The sequence below is a fragment of the Artemia sp. Qi Xiang Cuo genome, chromosome 2 (genome assembly GCF_049724085.1).
Source record: "Artemia sp. Qi Xiang Cuo chromosome 2, ASM4972408v1, whole genome shotgun sequence".
Lineage (NCBI taxonomy): Eukaryota > Metazoa > Arthropoda > Branchiopoda > Anostraca > Artemiidae > Artemia > Artemia sp. Qi Xiang Cuo.
The window spans coordinates 50,395,155-50,415,830 of NC_142795.1; the positions used below are offsets into that span (position 1 = coordinate 50,395,155).

Below are 20,676 nucleotides of genomic sequence, written 5' to 3' on the forward strand. Positions count from 1 at the left end.
TTTGGAAGAAAACGTGATTACATCGATCTTGGTATGAAAAATATGAGTTCTTTTATACTGGTCCACTTTTAAACTTCAGGCCATTTAGATCCTTCAATTAAAATTTTAAGACAAGTTAACTGGGGAAAAAAATAGACAAATCTGCCAGAGAATACTGGAACAAATAATGATAGAAATTTTTCCAAACTTCAAATTCGTCATATTCGTACAATTTAAATTCAGGAAAGTACACAAACAATCTGCTAATCCGTTAATCATGTCTATCCCCTTTTTCAATATTTCCCTCAACATATCGTTCAAACATTGAAGGACTTTCAATATTTACTTTGTATTTTCTTTTATTAGAGGATACAAAGTAAATCAGAAAAAAAACTCGCGGAGCAAACAAAGGGAAATTGATTATTTATTTTCGTCATTTTAGCAAGAAATAATTAATCAATTTGGCTATTAAAACATATAATTGAGGAGACACAAAAGAATGGATATAATGCACAATTATTTTTCATCGTAAATGCTTATTATATCCTCATTTTGCATTAGATACAACCTGATTTCTGTCAGCAATTTGGTTGCATTAAAAACTGAACAAAAGAACACTCTTTATGTTTCACTCTTGACGTACTTTTGTGTTGTTTATTTATTTGTTTACAGAACCATTTCTTATAGAAAACCTTGACATGCATTTATTCAAACAAACACATATGTACAACAAATAACACAAAAGATTTTTTTGACTGAATAGTTTGTGGCGACGAACTGTAAGTATATAGCAATTCGGCCCAATAGTAGCCAAAACTCTAAAAAAGAATTTTAATAACAATCAATACATAAAAAAGACTGACTTTCTCCGATGATTTGAAATGTCTTAAAATTCCTTAAGTTTAATGTTACCCATCAAAAGTCCAAGCCTGCAAAAATATGCATGGTTTTCGAAAAGATACCCTAGAAAGTCAAAGGATCATATTGAAAATCACATCATCAGGTTTCGTATGTCAGCGAACCCTACTGTATAGGTTTCAACTTCCTATCTACAAAAATGTGAAAATTTGTATTTTTTGTCACAAGAAAAATCAGGAATGCGTGTTTATTTGTTTGTTTGTTTTCTTTTCGACGTGGTGGATTAATAGTTTAACATACATGTATATTCAAAGCTGTCTACTGCAACAGTTTAATTCGTTTGAGGAAAAGGGAAAAATATTTAATAAGTTTTCCTAATATTTATTAATATTAAGTAATTAACTTTATGACAAACGACAATAACGTTATATTTTTGTGGGAAACTGTGGACCATAGACACTTTTACGTTTCAACAAACTTTAAGATTAATTTTGATTTATGTATTTTTCATCTACGCCTTAATATAAGGATCGTACTTTAAATTTCAAGTTTTGTTTTCGGTTGAAACCAAATTTCATATTAAATTGAGTTTTTGAATAGCCTAACTTAAGACATTTATTAGTCAAAAGATTTTTCAACTCTAACGGAGATCAAAATAAAATAGGAAATTCTGCATGTACACGAGTTAACAAAATCTTCTCGGGAGACCGAAAACTAAATTATATACTAGTAAGCACCATAGAAGGAACCCAGTGTGTTGCATTTTTGGTTAGACAAGAAGTAAGCAGAAGGCTTCTGCTTACTTCTAGTGCTGCTTCTGCCAGAAGCACTTCACTTAAGTTAAAATACCAGCAAATGCAACTAAACTTTGAAGCTTTGGTTAGTAAGCAAAAGCTTATGAAGACTAAGTTTATTCAAAAAATTCAACAGTATAAATATTTTATTGTTTTAGCTTAAAATCAAACGGAAAAAGAATATTTTCTGTTTTATATGCATTTTTGATCCAAGGTATATTTTGTTATATTTGCACATTTTCTGGTGGACAATACTAATAATAAAAAATACTGTCCAAATATTAGTTTTGTTGACCTTAAAACATGAGTGGGCCATAGACTAATGATTGACTGGTAAAAATCAGCCTCTTTTAATATGAATATCGGTTTGAAAATAAATCCGAAATTTCGCATTTACATCATTTATATTTGTTCAAATTACGTTTAGTTAGATTTATCGCTATGTGTAAGTATAGTATAATAAATAATAATATAGAAAGTTACCACTTGAACGCTGAACCATCATTTCATTTAATGTCATTTTGAATTAGGAGAGAGTTAGTAAGAAAACCGTAAAAAATTAATTGTTCTCTTAAAATTGACAGGTAAAAGCATATAATTAAACCAATCATTCAGGTGACTCGTCCATCCTTTCTTCTCTGGATCATATGTCACACTGAAGACTTCTAAACTTTGGTTACCCCAAGCGAAATGTCGGTCAAGAGGACATGGCTATCTCTTCTCTCTTTCTTCTGTTTTACACGGTTTAGTTGCGTGATTCCTTTGAGCATTTTAAAGTATGACTCTTTCTATCAGTCGCAGTGTTGCCAAATGTGAACGGAAGTAATATGACCAAAACATTTCCTACCCGAAATCTTCAAGGTAGTCTCAAGGTAGCACCTACTCTGGTCAGTTATAAGCTATTGATATTTCAGTTGGGCACTATGCAGTGGAAGGTAAGAAACATTCCAAGCTTCTTAAATACTTTTGTGCTTCTGTACTTGTACAAAAGTCCAGATATGTCGATTGAGACTGAAACAAAACGGCTTACGGATTATATGAAATATATATTTTTTTCAACTGCTGAAAGTTGTTTAAAGTTTCTAAGTATGCAGGAACTTACTTCTTATTAAGGTATTTCATTTTAACTAAGGCTGATATGAAAAAATCTTTATTACCATCTTGATTTGTGTATAATTTTGGTACAGGGAGGCAGTTAAAGAGGCTTAATTATTTCAGCCTCTGAGAAGACGTAAAGCGCATTAAATATTATATCCGAGAATGCGTTTGGAATATAAAGGCTCGTATTATCCTAAATAAGTTAACTTTTTAAGACGGTGTATTCTAACTTGGAGCAATAAAGAAAACTTTTCGCAAATACCCCCATATTTAAAGTTGTCATTCTTTGTATTTTGCAAGGTCAGTCAGGTGCAATAGGAACATAACTCAGTTTTTAATCATTTTACGAAAAAGGGAATTTTTTTCTGGATTACTCATTTTGTGAATTTATTTATTTTTTGTTCCAATAGACAAATGCAGCATTTTGAAAAGAAAATCTTATGTGTTAACTAAGTCATCTGAGCAATTTATAATTTATATGGATCGCCATGTACATTTCTATAAACAAAAAATAGATTATACAGCTGAGATCTTCCTATCCCAAGGTGCACAAAAGTTGATTTCATATTCATCGTTTGACGCTTTAGGCTAATTTTGTAAAAAAAGGGAGTAAATTGGTAATTTCGCTCATTGCCTAAATGTATTGGGAATGCACTATATTTTTCCCTTATTATGTTATGCAGGATAAGTTTAACAAGCAAAGTGTATAGTTGTAAAATTTCACAACCAGAGGTAAAAAGGTTGATTAAACTCACTTGTGACTTATTTCTTCTACAGAACATGATATGCTTGACCATTGTAAAAATATCAAACAGTTCGTAGTAACGAACTGTAAGTAGGGAGCGACCCGTCTCAATGGTAACCGAAACTCTAAAAAATGGAATTTTGATACCAATAGATACATCAAACGAATCAGATTTTAATGCTGATTTCAGATATATACGTTTCATCAAGTTTAGTCTTTCCCATCAAAAATTAAGCGCCTGAAAAAATTTGGCTGATTTTATAAAAAAAAGGGAAAAAGACTCCCTAAAAGTTATAGAACCTTAATGAAAATCACACTATCATATTCAGCGTATCAGGGAACCCTACTGTAGAGGTTTCAAGCACCTATCTATAAAAATGTGGAATTTTGTATTTTTGCCAGAAGAAAGATCACGGATGCGTATTTATCTGTTTTTTTTTTTATTTTCCCAGGGGTGATCGTATCGACCCTGTGGTCCTAGAATATCGTGGGGGGGCTCATTGGAACGGAAATTAAAAGTTCTAGTGCCCTTTTTAAGTGACCAAAAAAATGGAGGGCAACTAGGCTCCCTCCCACGCTTATTTTTTTCTCAAAGTCGCCCAATCAAAATTTTGCGATAGCCATTTTGTTCAACATGATCGAAAATATGATAACTATGTCTTTTAGGCTGACTTAATCCCCCGAAGCTCCCGGGGGGAGGGCTGAAAGTTATGAACTTTACCCAATGTTAACATATAGTATTGGTTATTGGAAAGTATGAAGACGTTTTCAGGGGGGATTTTTTCTGGTATGTGGGGGGATGGGTGGGTCGGGGGTTGTATGGGGGGATCTTTTCAGGAAGGAAGTTTTCATGGGGGAAGGGACATTGCTGTGAAGGGGGCGCCGGATTTCCCAGCATTATTAACGAAAAAATCAGAAATTAAATTAAAAAAAACAAGTTTTCAACTGAAATTAAGGAGCAACATCAAAACTTAAAACGAACAGAAAACATTGCGTATATGATTGGGTTCATCCCCTAGTCAATAACTCGCTCTTTAAGCCGAAGATTTTTTAGTACTTTCATAAGAGCTATTTATTTTAATTAACGGCCTTTGTGATTAAGGGGCCATTTTTAAAGAATTGGAACAAAATTCTAACTTTAGCTTAAAGAGCAAGTTATTGAATAGGAGGCGAACCCCCTAAAATACCTATTAAAAATCTATGAATATAGAAGTTCGTTACGTAAGTTAATTCGTAAGTTACGTATATTTATTACTAATAAAAACGTTCGTAAATAAAATTAAACAAGTTTCGAGAAAGCCATTTACCCAAATAAAAGTAAAATTAATATGCAAATTTTGTTTAAATTATTCATGTACGGTGAGCCAAAATCAAAACCTGCATTATTCAAAACGTTCAAAAAATAAATAAAAAAAACAAGTTTTTTTTTTAACTGAAAGTAAAGAACGACGTTAAAACTTAAAACGAACAGAAATTATTCCGTATATGAAAGGTGCTGTCCCCTCCTCAGCTCCTCGCTCTTTACGCTAAAGTTAGACTCTTTCTCACAACGATATTTTTTAAAAGAATAAAGATTTTAGCGTAAAGAGCGAGGCGTTGAGGAGGGACAGCCCCTCTCATATACAGAATAATTTCTGTTCGTTTTAAATATAACGTCGTTCCTTACTTTCAGTTAAAAGAACTTGTTTTTTTATTTATTTATTATAAGAACCAAGTGCAAACGTTCTGATAAATTATGTTTATATGTATGCTTTAGAGTTCACACAAACTGCGCTTTATTCGGGAATTTGGCCAGGAAAAAATACTTGCACATTAAAGATGTTTTTTGAAATAATTGATTCTGGTGTAGTGTTTGAATCAGTATAGGGGCCATAAGGCTTTCTATGACACACATACGGAAAATAACATAGGGAAATTAGCATAGGCAAAATAGCTTTGGATTTTAAACGGAGCCATCTCACGTCACACCCTCGCGCCTGTCCCCAGCTGACAAGATTCAAATTTTTGGCAAGAGTTCAAAGTCCTTGGCAAGAGTTCAGTGTCCTTTTCGGTTAGGTCAGGTGTGTTTCTATGACACACCCCTTTATTCTTCTACGGCAGCCTTTTGACGTCATGTGACACACCACTTTGTTTTTCTGTAACAAGCTCCTTTGTTTTTCCATGACACAGCCCTGTGTATTCAAGCGCACATCTTGTTTCTAGGCAAATCATGTCTAGACACGTTTCCAGGTGCTAGAACTCCCCCACGATGTTTTTCTATGCAAAAACATACCTCCCCAGGTGTTTTACTCGTATACATGTCCAGACATAGCTCCCCAGGTGGTAGAACTCCCCCACGATGTTTTTCTATTAAAAGCCATAGAGAACTCTCTTTTCAAAGTACGCTATAAATAGGCAGGATAGGGACATTTTCTCATCAGTCTCTTATAAGTACTTGACGAGAAAACAAGCATCTAAATAATGGATAACTCCTATCAAGAGGTAAGTGCCTTTATTAGAATTTTTTCCTGTCACCAGGTTTTTCCCTATACCCCCTCCCCTCAAAAAATCTTTCCAACTAGGCGTTGTTTATACTCATTTTAAAGCATAAAATAGCCTCTTTTCAGTGTGTAACCCCCCCCCGATTCATTACCATTTAATTCTTTTTCTTCAAAATATTGCTTTTCTCCCCTAATGTTTAGACACGGTTGTTTAAACCATGGGATTCATCAAATGTGTAAAAATCTTTTCGCACTCGCTTTGCCTAAAATTGTCATCTGTTGTGAAAGGGGTGCGTTTGTTCCACTCTCACAGGAGGGTTTGCTATTAATTATAGCAAATGAAGCATTACATAATTCTAGACGGTCTGAAAGAGGGGACGAATTTTCTGCAAAATTAATGCGTAATAGAGATATTTTAGGACATGGAAATTGTGTATAAAGCAGAGGGGGGCGCAATAAAAACATTTATTTACCATCCTAAGTATAGACAAAAAAAACATAGTTTTTACAGCTATTTAAATGATGTATATTATGATCTAGATTTCAAATTATTGGCATGGATTTGATACACTTTTTGGCCCTAAAGAATAACGCTATTTTTCTAAGCTTTAAATACAGCTCTTTTTTATTTTAAATGCGTTGCATCTCTTGGCATGCAATTCAATTTTTTCTAAAGGGTAAAAAACAGGAACATTATGTGTCTCCCCCCCATTTAATAGGGTGACATGCAAGCCTGGGCTACAGACAAATTATTGTCTAGCATTTTTCCCTATAGTGTTCAATTTATTTTACACATTTTAAAGTTTGAGATATATGTATATAAAAGGACGATTGCTATTTCGTATTATTTGATAAGTTGATTTCTAAGTCCATTTTGTGCTTTCTTGAAAAGGAGGAGACTTATTTAAAAGCTGGACGATGTTTGAATATTTATAGCATGAATAAGGATTATGTTTTCTATGACTTTTGTTGGTGGTTTCTAAAAGGGGGTACTTACTTTTTCTTCTGTAAAAGGGGGATGTTATTTTTATACTAAATTTTCTCTTCTTTTCTAGAATTTCCCCGCTCTCCCTCCTCCAAGTAAAAGAGCTAGGGGCACCGAGCCGACCCCTGTGAGGGTATCAGTAATCAAATATGCCGGTCCTTCCATGGCAACGCCTGTGCAGCCCGTGGCTCCCCATCAAGATAAGCCCGGCCCTTCCTGGGTTGCACCATCCAGAGCCCCTTCCAGACTAGCTCTGCCTGCACAAACTCCACATGCACCACAAACTTCAAGCCATCGAGCTGCAACGCAACCAGCGCAAGACCCTGTACAGACTATAAGGAAATTGAAGAGGGAATGGAGGGCGAACTCCCCCCCCCCCGGAAATGTTTGTTCGGCTCGTAAAAAATGTAACAAAAATTAATATAGCTAATAGGTGTTGGGCTTTTTGAAGTTTTTTTCGTTGCCCCCCCCCCCAAAAAAAAAATCCTTTTGTGACCCCCCCCCTCCTTAAATAAAATCTTGAATTAAGCCCTGCGAGTATAGCACCAATTGCTTTAATTGTTTATTCTTTGCTTAATCTTTATATTTTTGGTTGTACTTGAAACAAAACCAAAAAGTACTACACACTACCCAAGAATAATTACTAAGAAATCTTGGTGAAAAGCTGGGAGTTGTTAGTTATTTTTAAAACTTCAAAGACAAAAAATCATATCATTAAGTATGGTCTAATAACATAGAATTTAGGATAATAAAACTAAAAATTTAGTCTAAATTTATTGAAAGAATACAGCAAAACCAGTATAAATACCCCCCTTTCATACATATATTGACATCTGCCCAACAAGAACCTGTCCCGCTCCTGGATTTAAGGCTCCTTGAGTGATACCCGAGATACCGCCTCCTTGTCCTATAATCAGCTGTGGAAGCTTATTCCCTTGAGTGATACTCGAGAGACCATTTCCTTGACCAACGATCAGTTGTGAAAATCCATTTCCTTGACACGAACCCGATCCTTCTCCTTGTCTAAATGGAAGCTCTACGCAACCCACCATAAACTTACAGGCATACCAAATACCATTCTCGTGCTTCAAATATTTAAAGAAAAATCTTGGATTTGGAGTTGGAACTTGAGCTTGGAATCCTGAGCTTTGGGGTTGTTGGTATAGCTGGGCTGTATTGGTCTTGCTGAATTATAGCTGGGATTTGACCTTTGAATCCTGCGATTTGTGGTCTTTGATAGGTCTTAGCTGTTTGGTAGCTTGGGTTGCTCTGCTGAACTGCAAATGGGCTTAGAACGTAAACGGGTTGAGCTCTAAATTGTTCATACTGTGAGATTTGTCGTGCAAAGAAGTTCTCTTGCTGAGGAATAACTCTGAAAATTCGGCTTTATGCAGACTTGGGCTGTTTTTGGATTAGAAATTGTCTGAAACTTGTTTCAGTGTTCTGTTGCTGATCTTCCTGCTCAACTGGACTGTCACCAACAGCTTCATTATCCTTTTGCTGATCTTCCTCCTCAACTGGACTGTCACCAACAGCATCATTAACCTTTTGTTGATCTTCCTGCTCTACTGGAGTGTCATCAACAACTATGAGAACAAATGTACAGGTAGAAGGGATTAAAAATATATTGAGGGGAGGGTGAAGGAGTACGATTGACCCCTGCCATAATGGGGAAAATTACACCAAGATTTAGAAACTTTTGTTATTTAAGGAAAACATGATATCAGAGTCCCTATCCTTTCCGGACCTCCTTCTTCGACTAAAGGGTCACCCAAATTGTACATAAATTTTTCTATTTGGTAATCCATTAGGGGCCAAACAAAATTAGGTTGTCCTCAAAAGCTGCGTAAAGAGATCCTAAGGAAGAATTTAAAGAAAAATGGAGCTTCATGGGAAGGGGTAAAGACTAAACTCTGAATAGACTGGGGTGGAGGAATAGCGTGCGCAGCCGTGCTGGTCTCAGGTGGCTTGGTGCTGCATTAAGAAGTTAGTAGCAATAAAACTAGCTAACCCTTTCCTGTGTCAGACGTATGCACGTGATTTAATTTCAAGGGAGCAAAGATAGATAAGATAAGATTAAGATAAGATTTATTCGTAATTAATTAATCACACAATGAATACATTTCTCTAATCCCCCAAAGGCTCCTAGGCCTGTAAGGAGCCTGTAAAGGATTTCAAAATTCCAAAAAATTTTCGAAATACAAACAATTGAAAAATCCGGCTGGGCTCTAGAAAAAGCTTTGTTTATATATCTACTTGGTGTATTGTAATTTAGATGCTTATATCCCATTAAAAAATTAGTTTACAATACATCCCATTAAAAAATAAGAAACACAATAAGTACTATGCTAGACATACTTTAAACATTCAGATCCTTCTCTCTTGCTTATGGCTCTAACTAAGGGTAAGCTTTAACATAGTTACGTGTACGAAAATAAAAAATCATGAGTTAAAGAAAGGACTATTATTCAAGAATACAACAAGGTTTTATTTCCTTTATTCATTCTATTTAAAAAAAAAAACCATAACTCTGTAACTTTTTGCACGATAAAATTTTTTAGGCCGCCATGACTAAATTTCACCCGTTTATATGCTTAATTTCAAAAACTTTTTTTAGATGGACATGAGGCATGGTCAAAGTACTAATGCGTACCCTACAAGTGGTAAGGGACCATTAATTTTTTACCTCATTCTTTTTTCTTCCTCTTCCTGTTGATTATTTGGAGGCGCTAATGTGTAATCTCCATGCAATTCTAAGCCCTACTTCAGCCGGGATCGAACCTGGGCTCTGTATTGCCAATAAAAGATCTAAAGCTGAACTGGCCAGCCATGGCAAAAATAAAGAAATGAATTTAAGGACGACAATTATAATTCATTTATTATTTTAAATTTTTAATCCAGTTACTTTTGTGGTTTCTTGAAGGTAGCTGCCAATTGTAAAAGTAAGTAATTGTATATTATATATTGTATGTTAGTCTAGTTTAGTTATTTATAATTTTTTTAGTTTTAGTCTATAGTTTTTGTTTTGCTTTTCTACGCTGAAGATGCCTTGGTGTATTCGGGCAAAATATTCGTTTGATTTTTTTTGTTTCTCTTCGTTTTCATTTACTGGCCATAGACCCATTTGTCGTCTTTATATTCATTTCTTTGTTTTTGTGTATTGCCAAGCAAAGATCAATCAACTGTTGTGCCTAAGGCTTTTTATTTTATTCAGATTTAAGAAAAGAATGTTGACGTAATAATTTGCCAAAGACTTTTAGAAAATAATTTTTAGTTTGTTTTTCTCTTATTTCTTATTTTCTCCAAAGCCTGTTTTTTCTTCCTTGCTGCTCATATCGATAATGAAATGAAATGGAACAACTAAAGGCATTTTCCTGTAACTAGAAAGGCTCGCTGAAAACTAAAACTGAATAATAAAGAAAATAGAGCCACCTTTTTTCTAGCAATAATTTATATAAAAACAACTTACATAAATACAACCATTTATATTTCCCATGGGCTCTAACATGGAGCAAAAAAGTCACTCTTTACCGACTAAATTGCAAAAACAATGGAAAGAAATTTGGAAAAGAAACTTAAGTCATAATAATGATTAGTAATTTTAAAGAAAGTGAAATAAATTCGTTCAGAGATCATGCCAGCTTTAAAAAACTGTTCGAGAATCATATTTATATGCATTCTTTTTCTTTTTTTTTCTTTTTTTTTCAGAACGAAAAGAACCTGTAATTTTTAATGCTTAGACAAAAAAGACTAAGAGTTCGTAAAAAATAACTGAGATTCTGTTATCTAACGACACGGAAAGTTGGAGGGTGTAAAACTAAAGCAATCCAATGTTGGAAGTATTGAATTCTGAAGAAGCGAAACAGTAAATTTGGAACACAAGTCTCTTAAATACGACGCCATAAAAATCTTTTTATCAGGTGTGTATGCAGGTGAAGGAAGGCGGGGTTACCCCCTCCAAACTTCTAATTCTTACTATTTGACGATTACTATCCCATCCCCCAAGATTTACCCCCGAAAAATAAACTACAGCACATTATTTGCCTCTGCTTGCCTATTTCAGAAAAAAACAGCTCAGGAGCCACTAGGAGTAGGCGCGATGGACTAAACCTCCCCCATTCCTTCCAAGGGTAAAACATATTACAGAAGTAAAACCATAATTTTCGTGTATAAGCCCTCAAGTACCATACTGCCCCCCCCCCCCCCGCCGAGTGCAGATTCCTGGCTCTTTCGCTAGAAGTGATAACTGATAGGTTTTCTCAGCTAAAAGAAAAGTTAGATATCCCTTGTAATTAGTTTCTTTAAAGATATTGTAATGAGTTAAAGCTGAACTAATTTTATTGAATCGACATTATTCATAAACAAATAAAACAAAACAGAAAAGAGTGTAGCCTACCTTGCATAAAGCGGCGTCAAGGTGCCGGCAGTATAGAGCACCTGCTCTATACTGCCCTAGTGCGGCACCCAAATCAAGGTGCTCTCATATATACTAAGCTATCTGTTTTTCGTTTTTTTCTATTTATTTATTTGTTTCTAACCTATCAGACAATACAAAAGTTCAAAGAATACAAAATAGAGAAAACGAGAAAAACGGGCATATGAAAAAAATGTCACGACGTTTATCAAGACGATTAATCAAGATCACCTATTAAACATTGAACAACTGTTACTTACGTACAACTTTAAACACCCCTGTATAAAAAGGGATGTCATGGATGAAAACTGATTTTGCGGCTACGTTTCAAAATCCGTTTCGACAGAACTATTGCTGGGGCGGCAATTTTATATTTGCGGATTAATGCTGAATTTTGGGTCCGAGAGGGTAAATAAGAAAAATACCAACTAACACACAAGAAAAAAAAAAGAACAAACAAATAAATACAACTCACATTTTAAACACTTTCATAACTGTAAATACTGTAATTTTCTGACTAATCAACAACAAGACAACCGAATGTCTCTAGTATAGATGATTTTATTCTTTTTCAAATATTTCTTTTTCATTAATTTTTTTTTCGTTGAAAATGGCTCCCGGACGTGTAGTCAAAATATTTAGATTTTTTTTATCTTTAAAGTTTTGTTGTTGTTGTTTTTTATCTTTTGTTTTGTTACACTGCTTTATTTAAATGAAACCCGTTTTTCTCTCTTAATTTGAATGGAAAAGTAGTGGGGTCTAGTAAATTATTTAATTTATTTATAGGAAGGAGGAATTTAGAAAAAAAAGTAAAAAAGCACCCTTATGTTAACAAATGCAAATATTCTTACTAAACAGCCAGAAAAGATGTAAGAGTCGAAGACAGACAAGATTAGATAAATTTTTTCGTCGCCATAAATCTGTGACCTAATGCTTATAGAAAATTAGGTTTTGTTTCAAACCTCCAATTTTTATCTTTTACGTTCGTGTCGTTTAACGAAGCAAAGAAATAACTGATTAAAACTAAAGTCAAAAGGTCAAAATTGTCAGAAGAAAATGGAGTACCTTCTGGAACAGCTTTATCGTCACTGGTTCTGTATTCAGGCTCTAAGGCCAAAGATGCTCCTATTATACACACTAAAACTGCTACCTAAAAAGAAAAACAAATATTAATAAAGCATATTTCGTCAGTCGGGTATCAATAAAACGTATCTCCATAATTGTAAATTTTCAGATGAGCAGAAAAAAAACCTCACAACTTTTTTATTTCCCGTCCGATAACCGAAAAACAAAAACGGATCGATGCGTAAGATCAACAAATATTAATCCGTTTTGTTTTACGGTTAGTTGCGAGGATTTTTTTTCTGCTCTTCTTAAAATTTATAATTATGGAGATACGTTTTTTTATTCCCGACTCGCAAAACCTCGCAACTAACCGTAAGTTTTTTTCTAATAAAGTAATTACAAAAAAACCTCGCAACTAACCGTAAAACAAAAACAGATTAATATTTGTTGATCTTACGCATCGATCCGTTTTTGTTTTTCGGTTATCGGACGGCAAATAAAAAAGTTGTGAGGTTTTTTCTGCTCATCTGAAAATTTACAATTATGGAGATACGTTTTATTGATACCCGACTGACGAAATATGCTTTATTAATATTTGTTTTTCTTTTTAGGTAGCAGTTTTAGTGTGTATAATAGGAGCATCTTTGGCCTTAGAGCCTGAATACAGAACCAGTGACGATAAAGCTGTTCCAGAAGGTACTCCATTTTCTTCTGACAATTTTGACCTTTTGACCTTAGTTTTAATCAGTTATTTCTTTGCTTCTTTAACGACACGAAAGTAAAAGATAAAAATTGGAGGTTTGAAACAAAACCTAATTTTCTATAAGCATTAGGTCACAGATTTATGGCGACAAAAAATTTTTATCTAATCTTGTCTGTCTTCGACTCTTACATCTTTTCTGGCTGTTTAGTAAGAATATTTGCATTTGTTAACATAAGGGTGCTTTTTTACTTTTTTTTCTAAATTCCTCCTTCCTAGAAATAAATTAAATAATTTACTAGACCCCACTACTTTTCCATTCAAATTAAGAGAGAAAAACGGGTTCCATTTAAATAAAGCAGTGGAACAAAACAAAAGATAAAAAAAACAACAACAAAACTTTAAAGATAAAAAAAATCTAAATATTTTGACTACACGTCCGGGAGCCATTTTCAACGGAAAAAAATTAAGGAAAAAGAAATATTTGAAAAAAATAAAATCATACATAGAAAACGACAACTAAAACACAAGAGAAAAAAGAACAAACAACAAGGAAACAAACAAATAAATTCAACTTTAAATTTAAACACTTCCAGGACTTCAAATACTGTAATTGCCTGACTAATCACCGACAAGAATAAAATGTCTGTAATTGTCTGAATAAAATATTTCATTTGCCAATCTGACTTTAATGAGGATAATTATCTGTGTGTACTAGAGACATTCGGTTGTCTTGTTGTTGATTAGTCAGACAATTACAGTATTTACAGTTATGAAAGTGTTTAAAATGTGAGTTGTATCTATTTGTTTGTTCTTTTTTTTTCTTGTGTGTTAGTTGGTATTTTTCTTATTTTCCCTCTTGGACCCAAAGTTCAGCATTAATCCGCAAATATAAAATTGCCGCCCCAGCAATAGTTCTGTCGAAACGGATTTTGGAACATAGCCGCAAAATCAGTTTTCATCCATGACATCCCTTCTTATACAGGGGTGTTTAAAGTTGTACGTAAGTAACAGTTGTTCAGTGTTTAATAGGTGATCTTTATTAAACGTCTTGATAAACGTCGTGATGTTTTTTTTATTTGCCCGTTTTTTCTTGTTTTCTCTATTTTGTATTCTTTGAACTTTTGTATTGTCTGATAGGTTAGAATAAATAAATAAATAGAAAAAAAACGAAAAACAAATAGCTTAGTATATATGAGTGCACCTTGATTTGGGTGCCGCACTAGGGCAATATAGAGCAGGTGGTCTATACTGCCGGCACCTTGACGCCGCTTTATGCAAGGTACACTCTTTTTTGTTTGTTTATGAATAATGTCGATTCAATAAAATTAGTTCAGCTTCAACTCATTACAAAATCTTTAAAGAAACTAATTACAATGGATATCTAACTTTTTTTTTTTAGCTGAGAAAACCTATCAGTTATTACTTCTAGCGAAAGAGCCAGGACTCTGCACTCGGCAGGGGGGGGGGGGCATGTTACTTGAGGGCTTATAGATGAAAATTATGGTATTACTTCTGTAACATGTTTTACCCTTGGAAGGAATGGAGGAGGTGTAGTTCATCGCGCCTACTCCTAGTGGCTCCTGAGCTATTTTTTTTTCTGAAATAGGCAAGCAGAGGCAAATAATGTGCTGCAGTTTATTTTTCGGGGGTAAATATTGGGGGAGGGGACAATAATTGTCAAATCGTAAGAATTAGAAGTTGGGAGGGGGTAACCCCGCATTCCTTCACCTGGATTAATCTAAATGCCTTATTTATTATACTGGTTCTGCTTTAGTAATCGTCAAATCGTAAGAACTAGAAGTTGTGAGGGAGTAACCTCGCATTGCTTCACTTGTATAAACACCTGATAAAAAGATTTTTATGGCGTCGCATTGAAGAGTCTTGTGTTCCAAATTTACTGTTTCGCTTCTTCCGATTTCAATGCTTCCAACATTGGATTGCTTTAGTTTTACACCCTCTAACGTTCCGTGTCGTTCAATAACAGAATCTCAGTTATTTTTTACGAACTCTTAGCCTTTCTTGTCTCAGCATTAAAAATTACAGGTCCTTTTCATTCGGAAAAAAAAGAAAAAAAATGCATATAAAGATGATTCTCAAACAGTTTTTTAAAGCTGGCATGATCTCTGAACGAATTTATTTCACTTTCTTTAAAATTACTAATCATTATTATGACTTAAGTTTTTTTTTCCAAATTTCTTTCCATTATTTTTGCAATTTAGTCGGTAAAGAGTGACTTTTTTGCTCCATGTTAGAGCCCATGGGAAATATAAATGGTTGTATTTATGTAAGTTGTTTTTATATAAATTATTGCTAGAAAATAGGTGCCTCTATTTTCTTTATTATTCAGTTTTAGTTTTCAGCGAGCCTTTCTAGTTACAGGAAAATGCCTTTAGTTGTTCCATTTCATTTCATTATCGATATGAGCAGCAAGGAAGAAAAAACAGACTTTGGAATGCATAAGAGAAAAACAAACTAAAAATTATTTTCTAAAAGTCTTTGGCAAATTATTACGTCAACATTCTTTTCTTAAATCTGAATAAAATAAAAAGCCTGAGATGCAATAGTTGATTAATCTTTGTTTGGCAATACACAAAAACAAAGAAATGAATATAAAGACGACAAATGGGTCTGTGGCCAGTACATGAAAACGAATAGAAAATTTATGGCGTCGTATTTAAGAGTCTTGTGTCCCAAATTTACTGTTTCGCTTCTTCCGAATTCAATACTTCCAACATTGGATTGCTTTAGTTTTACACCCTCTAACGTTCCGTGTCGTTCGATTACAGAATTTCAGTTATTTTTTACGAACTCTTAGCCTTTCTTGTCTAAGCATTAAAAATTAGTTGTTCCATTTCATTTCATTATCGATATGAGAAGAAAGGAAGAAAAAACAGGCTTTGGAATGCATAAGAGAAAAAAAAAACTAAAAATTATTTTCAAAAGTCTTTGGCAAATTATTATGTCAACATTCTTTTCTTAAATCTGAATAAAATAAAAAGCCTTAGGCACAACAGTTGATTGATCTTTGCTTGGCAATACTCAAAAACAAAGAAATGAATATAAAGACGACAAATGGGTCTATGGCCAGTAAATGAAAACGAAGAGAAACAAAAAAAATCAAACGAATATTTTGCCCGAATACACCAAGGCATCTTCAGCATAGAAAAGCAAAACAAAAACTATAGACTAAAATTAAAAAAAAATTATAAATAACTAAACTAGACTAACATACAATATATAATATACAATTACTTACTTTTACAATTGGCAGCTACCTTCATGAAACCACAAAAGTAACTGGATTAAAAATTTAAAATAATAAATGAACTATAATTGTCGTCCTTAAATTCATTTCTTTATTTTTGCCATGGCTGGCCAGTTCAGCTTTAGATCTTTTATTAAATAAAAAAAACAGGTTTTTTAAACTGAAAGTAAGGAGCGACATTAAAACTTAAAACGAACAGAAATTATTCCGTATATGGAAGAGGTTTTCCCTTCCTAAACGCCTCGCTCTTTACGCTAAAGTTTTTTATTGTTTTAAAAAATAAATTTGTGAGACAGAGTCAAACTTTAGCGTAAAGAGCGAGGCGTTGAGGAGGGGAAAGCCCCATCCATATAAGGAATAATTTCTGTTCGTTTTAAGTTTTAATGTCGCTCCTTACTTTCAGTTTAAAAAACTTGTTTTTTTTATTTAATTTGTGAACGTTTTTTAATTAATGCAGATTTTGATTTTGGCTAACCATGCATGAATAATTAAAACGAAATTTGCATATTACTTTTACTTTTATGTGGCTGAATTGCTTTCACGAAACTTATTGAATTTTATTTACGAACGTTTTTATTAGTAATAAATATAAGCTACTTACGAATTAAATTACGTAACGAAGTTATATATTCATATATTTTTAATACGTATATTAGGGGGTTTGCCTCCTAGTCAATACCTTGCTCTTTAAGCTAAAGTTAAAATTTTGTTCCAATTCTTTAAAAATGACCCCTTAATCACAAAGGCCGTTAATTAGAATAGATAGCTCTTTTGAAAGCACTAAAAAAAACTGTAGCGTAAAGAGCGAGGTATTGACTTGGGGGAGAACCCCCTCATATACGTAATAATTTCTGTTCTTTTTAATTTCTAATGTTGCTTCTTACTTTCAGTTGAAAAAACTTGTTTTTTAAAATTTAATTTCTGATCGTATTTTAAATAATGCTTGGAAATCCGGCGCCCCCTTCATAGAAATGTCCCTTACCCCAAAGAAACATCCTCCACGGAAAGATTCTCCCGAGTAACCCCCTCTTTCAGCCCCCCCCTACCTGAAAAAAATTCTTCCTGAAAATGTCTGTATACTTCCCAATAACCAATACAATATGTAAGCAATGGGCAAAGTTCATAACTTGCAGCCATTCCCCTGGGAACTGTGGGGGATTAAGTCATCGTAAAAGACATATTTATTAGATTTTCGACTATGCTGAACAAAATGGCTATCTCAAAATTTGGATCGAGTGACTTTGGGAAACAAATGAGCGTGGGAGGGGGCCTAGTTGCTCTCCATTTTTTTGGTCACTTAAAAAGGGCACTAGAACTTTTAATTTCCGTTCCAATGAGCCCTCTTACGATGTTTGAGGACAAATGGGTCGGTACGATCACCCCTGGGGAAAGGAAAAAAAAAACAAATAAACACGCACCCGTGATCTTTCTTTCGGTAAAAAATGCAAAATTCCAGACTTTTGCATATATAAACTTGAAACTTCTAAATTATGATTCCCGATTGTAATACATACGTTGGGGTGAATTTATTAAGGTTCTGTGAGTTCTAGGGGATCTTTTCCCCTTTTCTCGAAAATAAGCCAAATTTTCTCAGGCGCGTAACTTTTGATGGGCAAGATTAAACTTGATGAAACTTATATATTTGAAATCAGATCTGAAATCTGATTCTTTTGATGTATCTATTGGTATCAAAATTCCGTTTCTTAGAGTTTCGGTTACCATTGAGCCGGGTCGCTCCTTACTTACAGTTCGTTACCACGAACTGTTTGATTGGCAATACAGGGCCCAGGTTCGATCCCGGCTGAAGTAGGGCTTAGAATTACATGGAGATTACACATTAGCGCCTCCAAATAATCAATAGGAAGAGGAAGAAAAAAGAATGAGGTAAAAAATTAATGGTCCCTTACCACTTGTAGGGTACGCATTAGTACTTTGACCATGCCTCATGTCCATCTAAAAAAAAGTTTTTGAAATTAAGTATATAAACGGGTGAAATTTAGTCATGGCGGCCTAAAAAATTTTATCGTGCAAAAAGTTACAAAGTTATGTTTTTTTTTTAAATAGAATGAATAAAGGAAATAAAACCTTGTTGTATTCTTGAATAATAGTCCTTTCTTTAACTCATGATTTTTTATTTTCGTACACGTAACTATGTTAAAGCTTACCCTTAGTTAGAGCCATAAGCAAGAGAGAAGGATCTGAATGTTTAAAGTATGTCTAGCATAGTACTTATTGTGTTTCTTATTTTTTTAATGGGATGTATTATGTAAACTAATTTTTTAATGGGATATAAGCATCTAAATTACAATACGCCAAGTAGATATATAAACAAAGCTTTTTCTAGAGCCCAGCCAGATTTTTCAATTGTTTGTATTTCGACATTTTTTTGGAATTTTGAAATCCTTTACAGGCTCCTTACAGGCCTAGAAGCCTTTGGGAGATTAGAGAAATGTATTCATTGTGTGATTAATTAATTACGAATCAATCTTATCTTAATCTTATCTTGTCTATCTTTGCTCCTTGAAATTAAATCACGTGCATACGTCTGACACAGGAAAGGGTTTAACTAGTTTTATTGCTACTAACTTCTTAATGCAGCACCAAGCCACCTGAGACCAGCACGGCTGCGCACGCTACTCCTCCACCCCAGTCTATTCAGAGTTTCAGTATTTACCCCTTCCCATGAAGCTCCATTTTTATTTAAATTCTTCCTTAGGATCTCTTTACACAGCTTTCGAGGAAAACCTGATTTTTTTCGGCTCCAAATGGATTACCAAATAGAAAAATTTATATACAATTTGGGTGACCCTTTAGTCGAAGAAGGAGGTCCTGAAAGGATAGGGACTCTGATATCATATTTTCCTTAAATAACAAAAGTCTCTAAATCTTGGTTTAATTTTCCCCAATACGGCAGGGGTCAATCGCACTCCTTCATCCTCCCCTCAATATACTTTTAATCCCTTCTACCTGTACATTTTTTCTTATAGTTGTTGATGACACTCCAGTAGAGCAGGAAGATCAACAAAAGATTAATGATGCTGTTGGTGACAGTCCAGTTGAGCAGGAAGATCAGCAAAAGGATAATGAAGCTGTTGGTGACAGTCCAGTTGAGCAGGAAGATCAGCAGCAGAACACTGAAACTAGTTTCAGACAATTTCTTATCCAAAAACAGCCCAAGCCTGCATAAAGCCAAATTTTCAGAGTTATTCCTCAGCAACAGAACTTCTTTGCACCACAAATATCACAGTATGAACAATTTAGAGCTCAACCCATTTACGTTCTAAACCCAATTGCAGTTCAGCAGAGAAACCCAAGCTACCAAACAGCTAAGACCTATCAAAGACCACAAATCGCAGGATTCAAAGGTCAAATCCCAGCTATAATTCAGCAAGACCAATACAGCCCAAGCTACCAGACAGCCCAGCTATACCAACAACCCCAAAGCTCAGGATTCCAAGCTCTAGTTCCAACTCCAAATCCAAGATTTTTCTTTAAATATTTGAAGCACGAGAATGGTATTTGGTATGCCTGTAAGTTTATGTTGGGTTGCGTAGAGCTTCCATTTGGACAAGGAGAAGGATGAGGGTTCGTCTCAAGGAAATGGATTTCCATAACTGATCGTTGGACAAGGAAATGGTCTCTCGAGTATCACTCAAGGGAATGGGCTTCCACAACTAATTATAGGACAAGGAGGCGGCATCTTGGGTATTACTCAAGGAGCCTTAAATCCAGGAGCGGGACAGGTTCTTGTTGGGAAGATGTCAATATATGTATGAAAGGGGGGTATTTATACTGGTTGTGCTTTATTCTTCCAATAAATTTAGACTAAATTTTTAGTTTTATTATCCTAAGTTCTATGCTATTAGGCCATAGTTAATGATATGATTTTTTGTCTTTGCCATTTTAAAAATAACTAACAACTCCCAGCTTTTCACCAAGATTTCTTAGTAATTATTCTTGGGTAATGTGTAGTACTTTTTGGTTTTGTTTCAAGTAAAACCAAAAATATAAAGATTAAGCAAAGAATAAACAATTAAAGCAATTGGTGCTATACTCGCAGGGCTTAATTCAAGATTTTACTTAGGGGGGGTCACAGCAGGATTTTTTTTTGGGGGGGGGGGCAACGAAAAAAAACTTCAAAAAAAGCCCAACAGCTTATTAGCTATATTAATTTTTGCTACGTTTTTTACGAGCCGAGCAAACATTTCCGGGGGGGGGGGGTTTGTTTGTTCGCCGTCCATTCCCTCTTTAATTTCCTTATAGTCTGTACAGGGTCTTACGCTGGTTGTA

At 34.3% G+C, this 20,676-nt stretch overlaps 2 protein-coding genes and 1 long non-coding RNA gene across 4 annotated transcripts in view; 2 read left to right on the forward strand and 1 right to left on the reverse strand.

The window, feature by feature from the left end:
• The first annotated feature begins 2,414 nt into the window (after positions 1-2,414).
• LOC148955337 (uncharacterized) overlaps positions 2,415-20,676 on the forward strand; it is a 61,438-nt gene continuing 43,176 nt past the window's right edge. The window contains exon 1 of the mRNA XM_089108166.1: positions 2,415-2,566. Within this exon, the coding sequence (XP_088964292.1) occupies positions 2,459-2,566 (108 nt within the window). The 5' untranslated portion in view covers positions 2,415-2,458. The remainder of the gene's footprint in view (positions 2,567-20,676) is intronic.
• On the forward strand, positions 8,347-19,583 carry LOC148955338 (uncharacterized). Of its 2 annotated transcripts, none has more exons than XM_089108164.1 (3): positions 8,347-8,545; positions 13,030-13,114; positions 19,374-19,583. In XM_089108164.1, exons 1-3 carry the CDS (start codon positions 8,528-8,530, stop codon positions 19,571-19,573), a joined length of 303 nt encoding a protein of 100 aa, XP_088964290.1. In that variant the 5' UTR covers positions 8,347-8,527; the 3' UTR covers positions 19,574-19,583. The 2 variants fall into 2 exon arrangements, with proteins under 2 accessions (XP_088964290.1, XP_088964289.1); XM_089108163.1 differs by lacking the exon at positions 8,347-8,545 and adding an exon at positions 8,986-9,602.
• Positions 12,072-18,339, reverse strand: LOC148955339 (uncharacterized). The gene is made up of 2 exons (XR_016143720.1): positions 18,294-18,339; positions 12,072-12,503 (listed from the first exon to the last, which is right to left on the reverse strand). It is a non-coding gene; the product is annotated as an uncharacterized LOC148955339 (long non-coding RNA).

Coding starts and splice junctions, on each gene's coding strand:
- LOC148955338 (XM_089108163.1), top strand. CDS start 9,570: ATGGTCAAAGTACTAATGCGTACCCTACAAGTG. Junction 9,603..13,029: donor TAATGCGTACCCTACAAGTG/GTAAGGGACCAT, acceptor TTTTCTTTTTAG/GTAGCAGTTTTAGTGTGTAT. Junction 13,115..19,373: donor CGATAAAGCTGTTCCAGAAG/GTACTCCATTTT, acceptor TTTTTCTTATAG/TTGTTGATGACACTCCAGTA.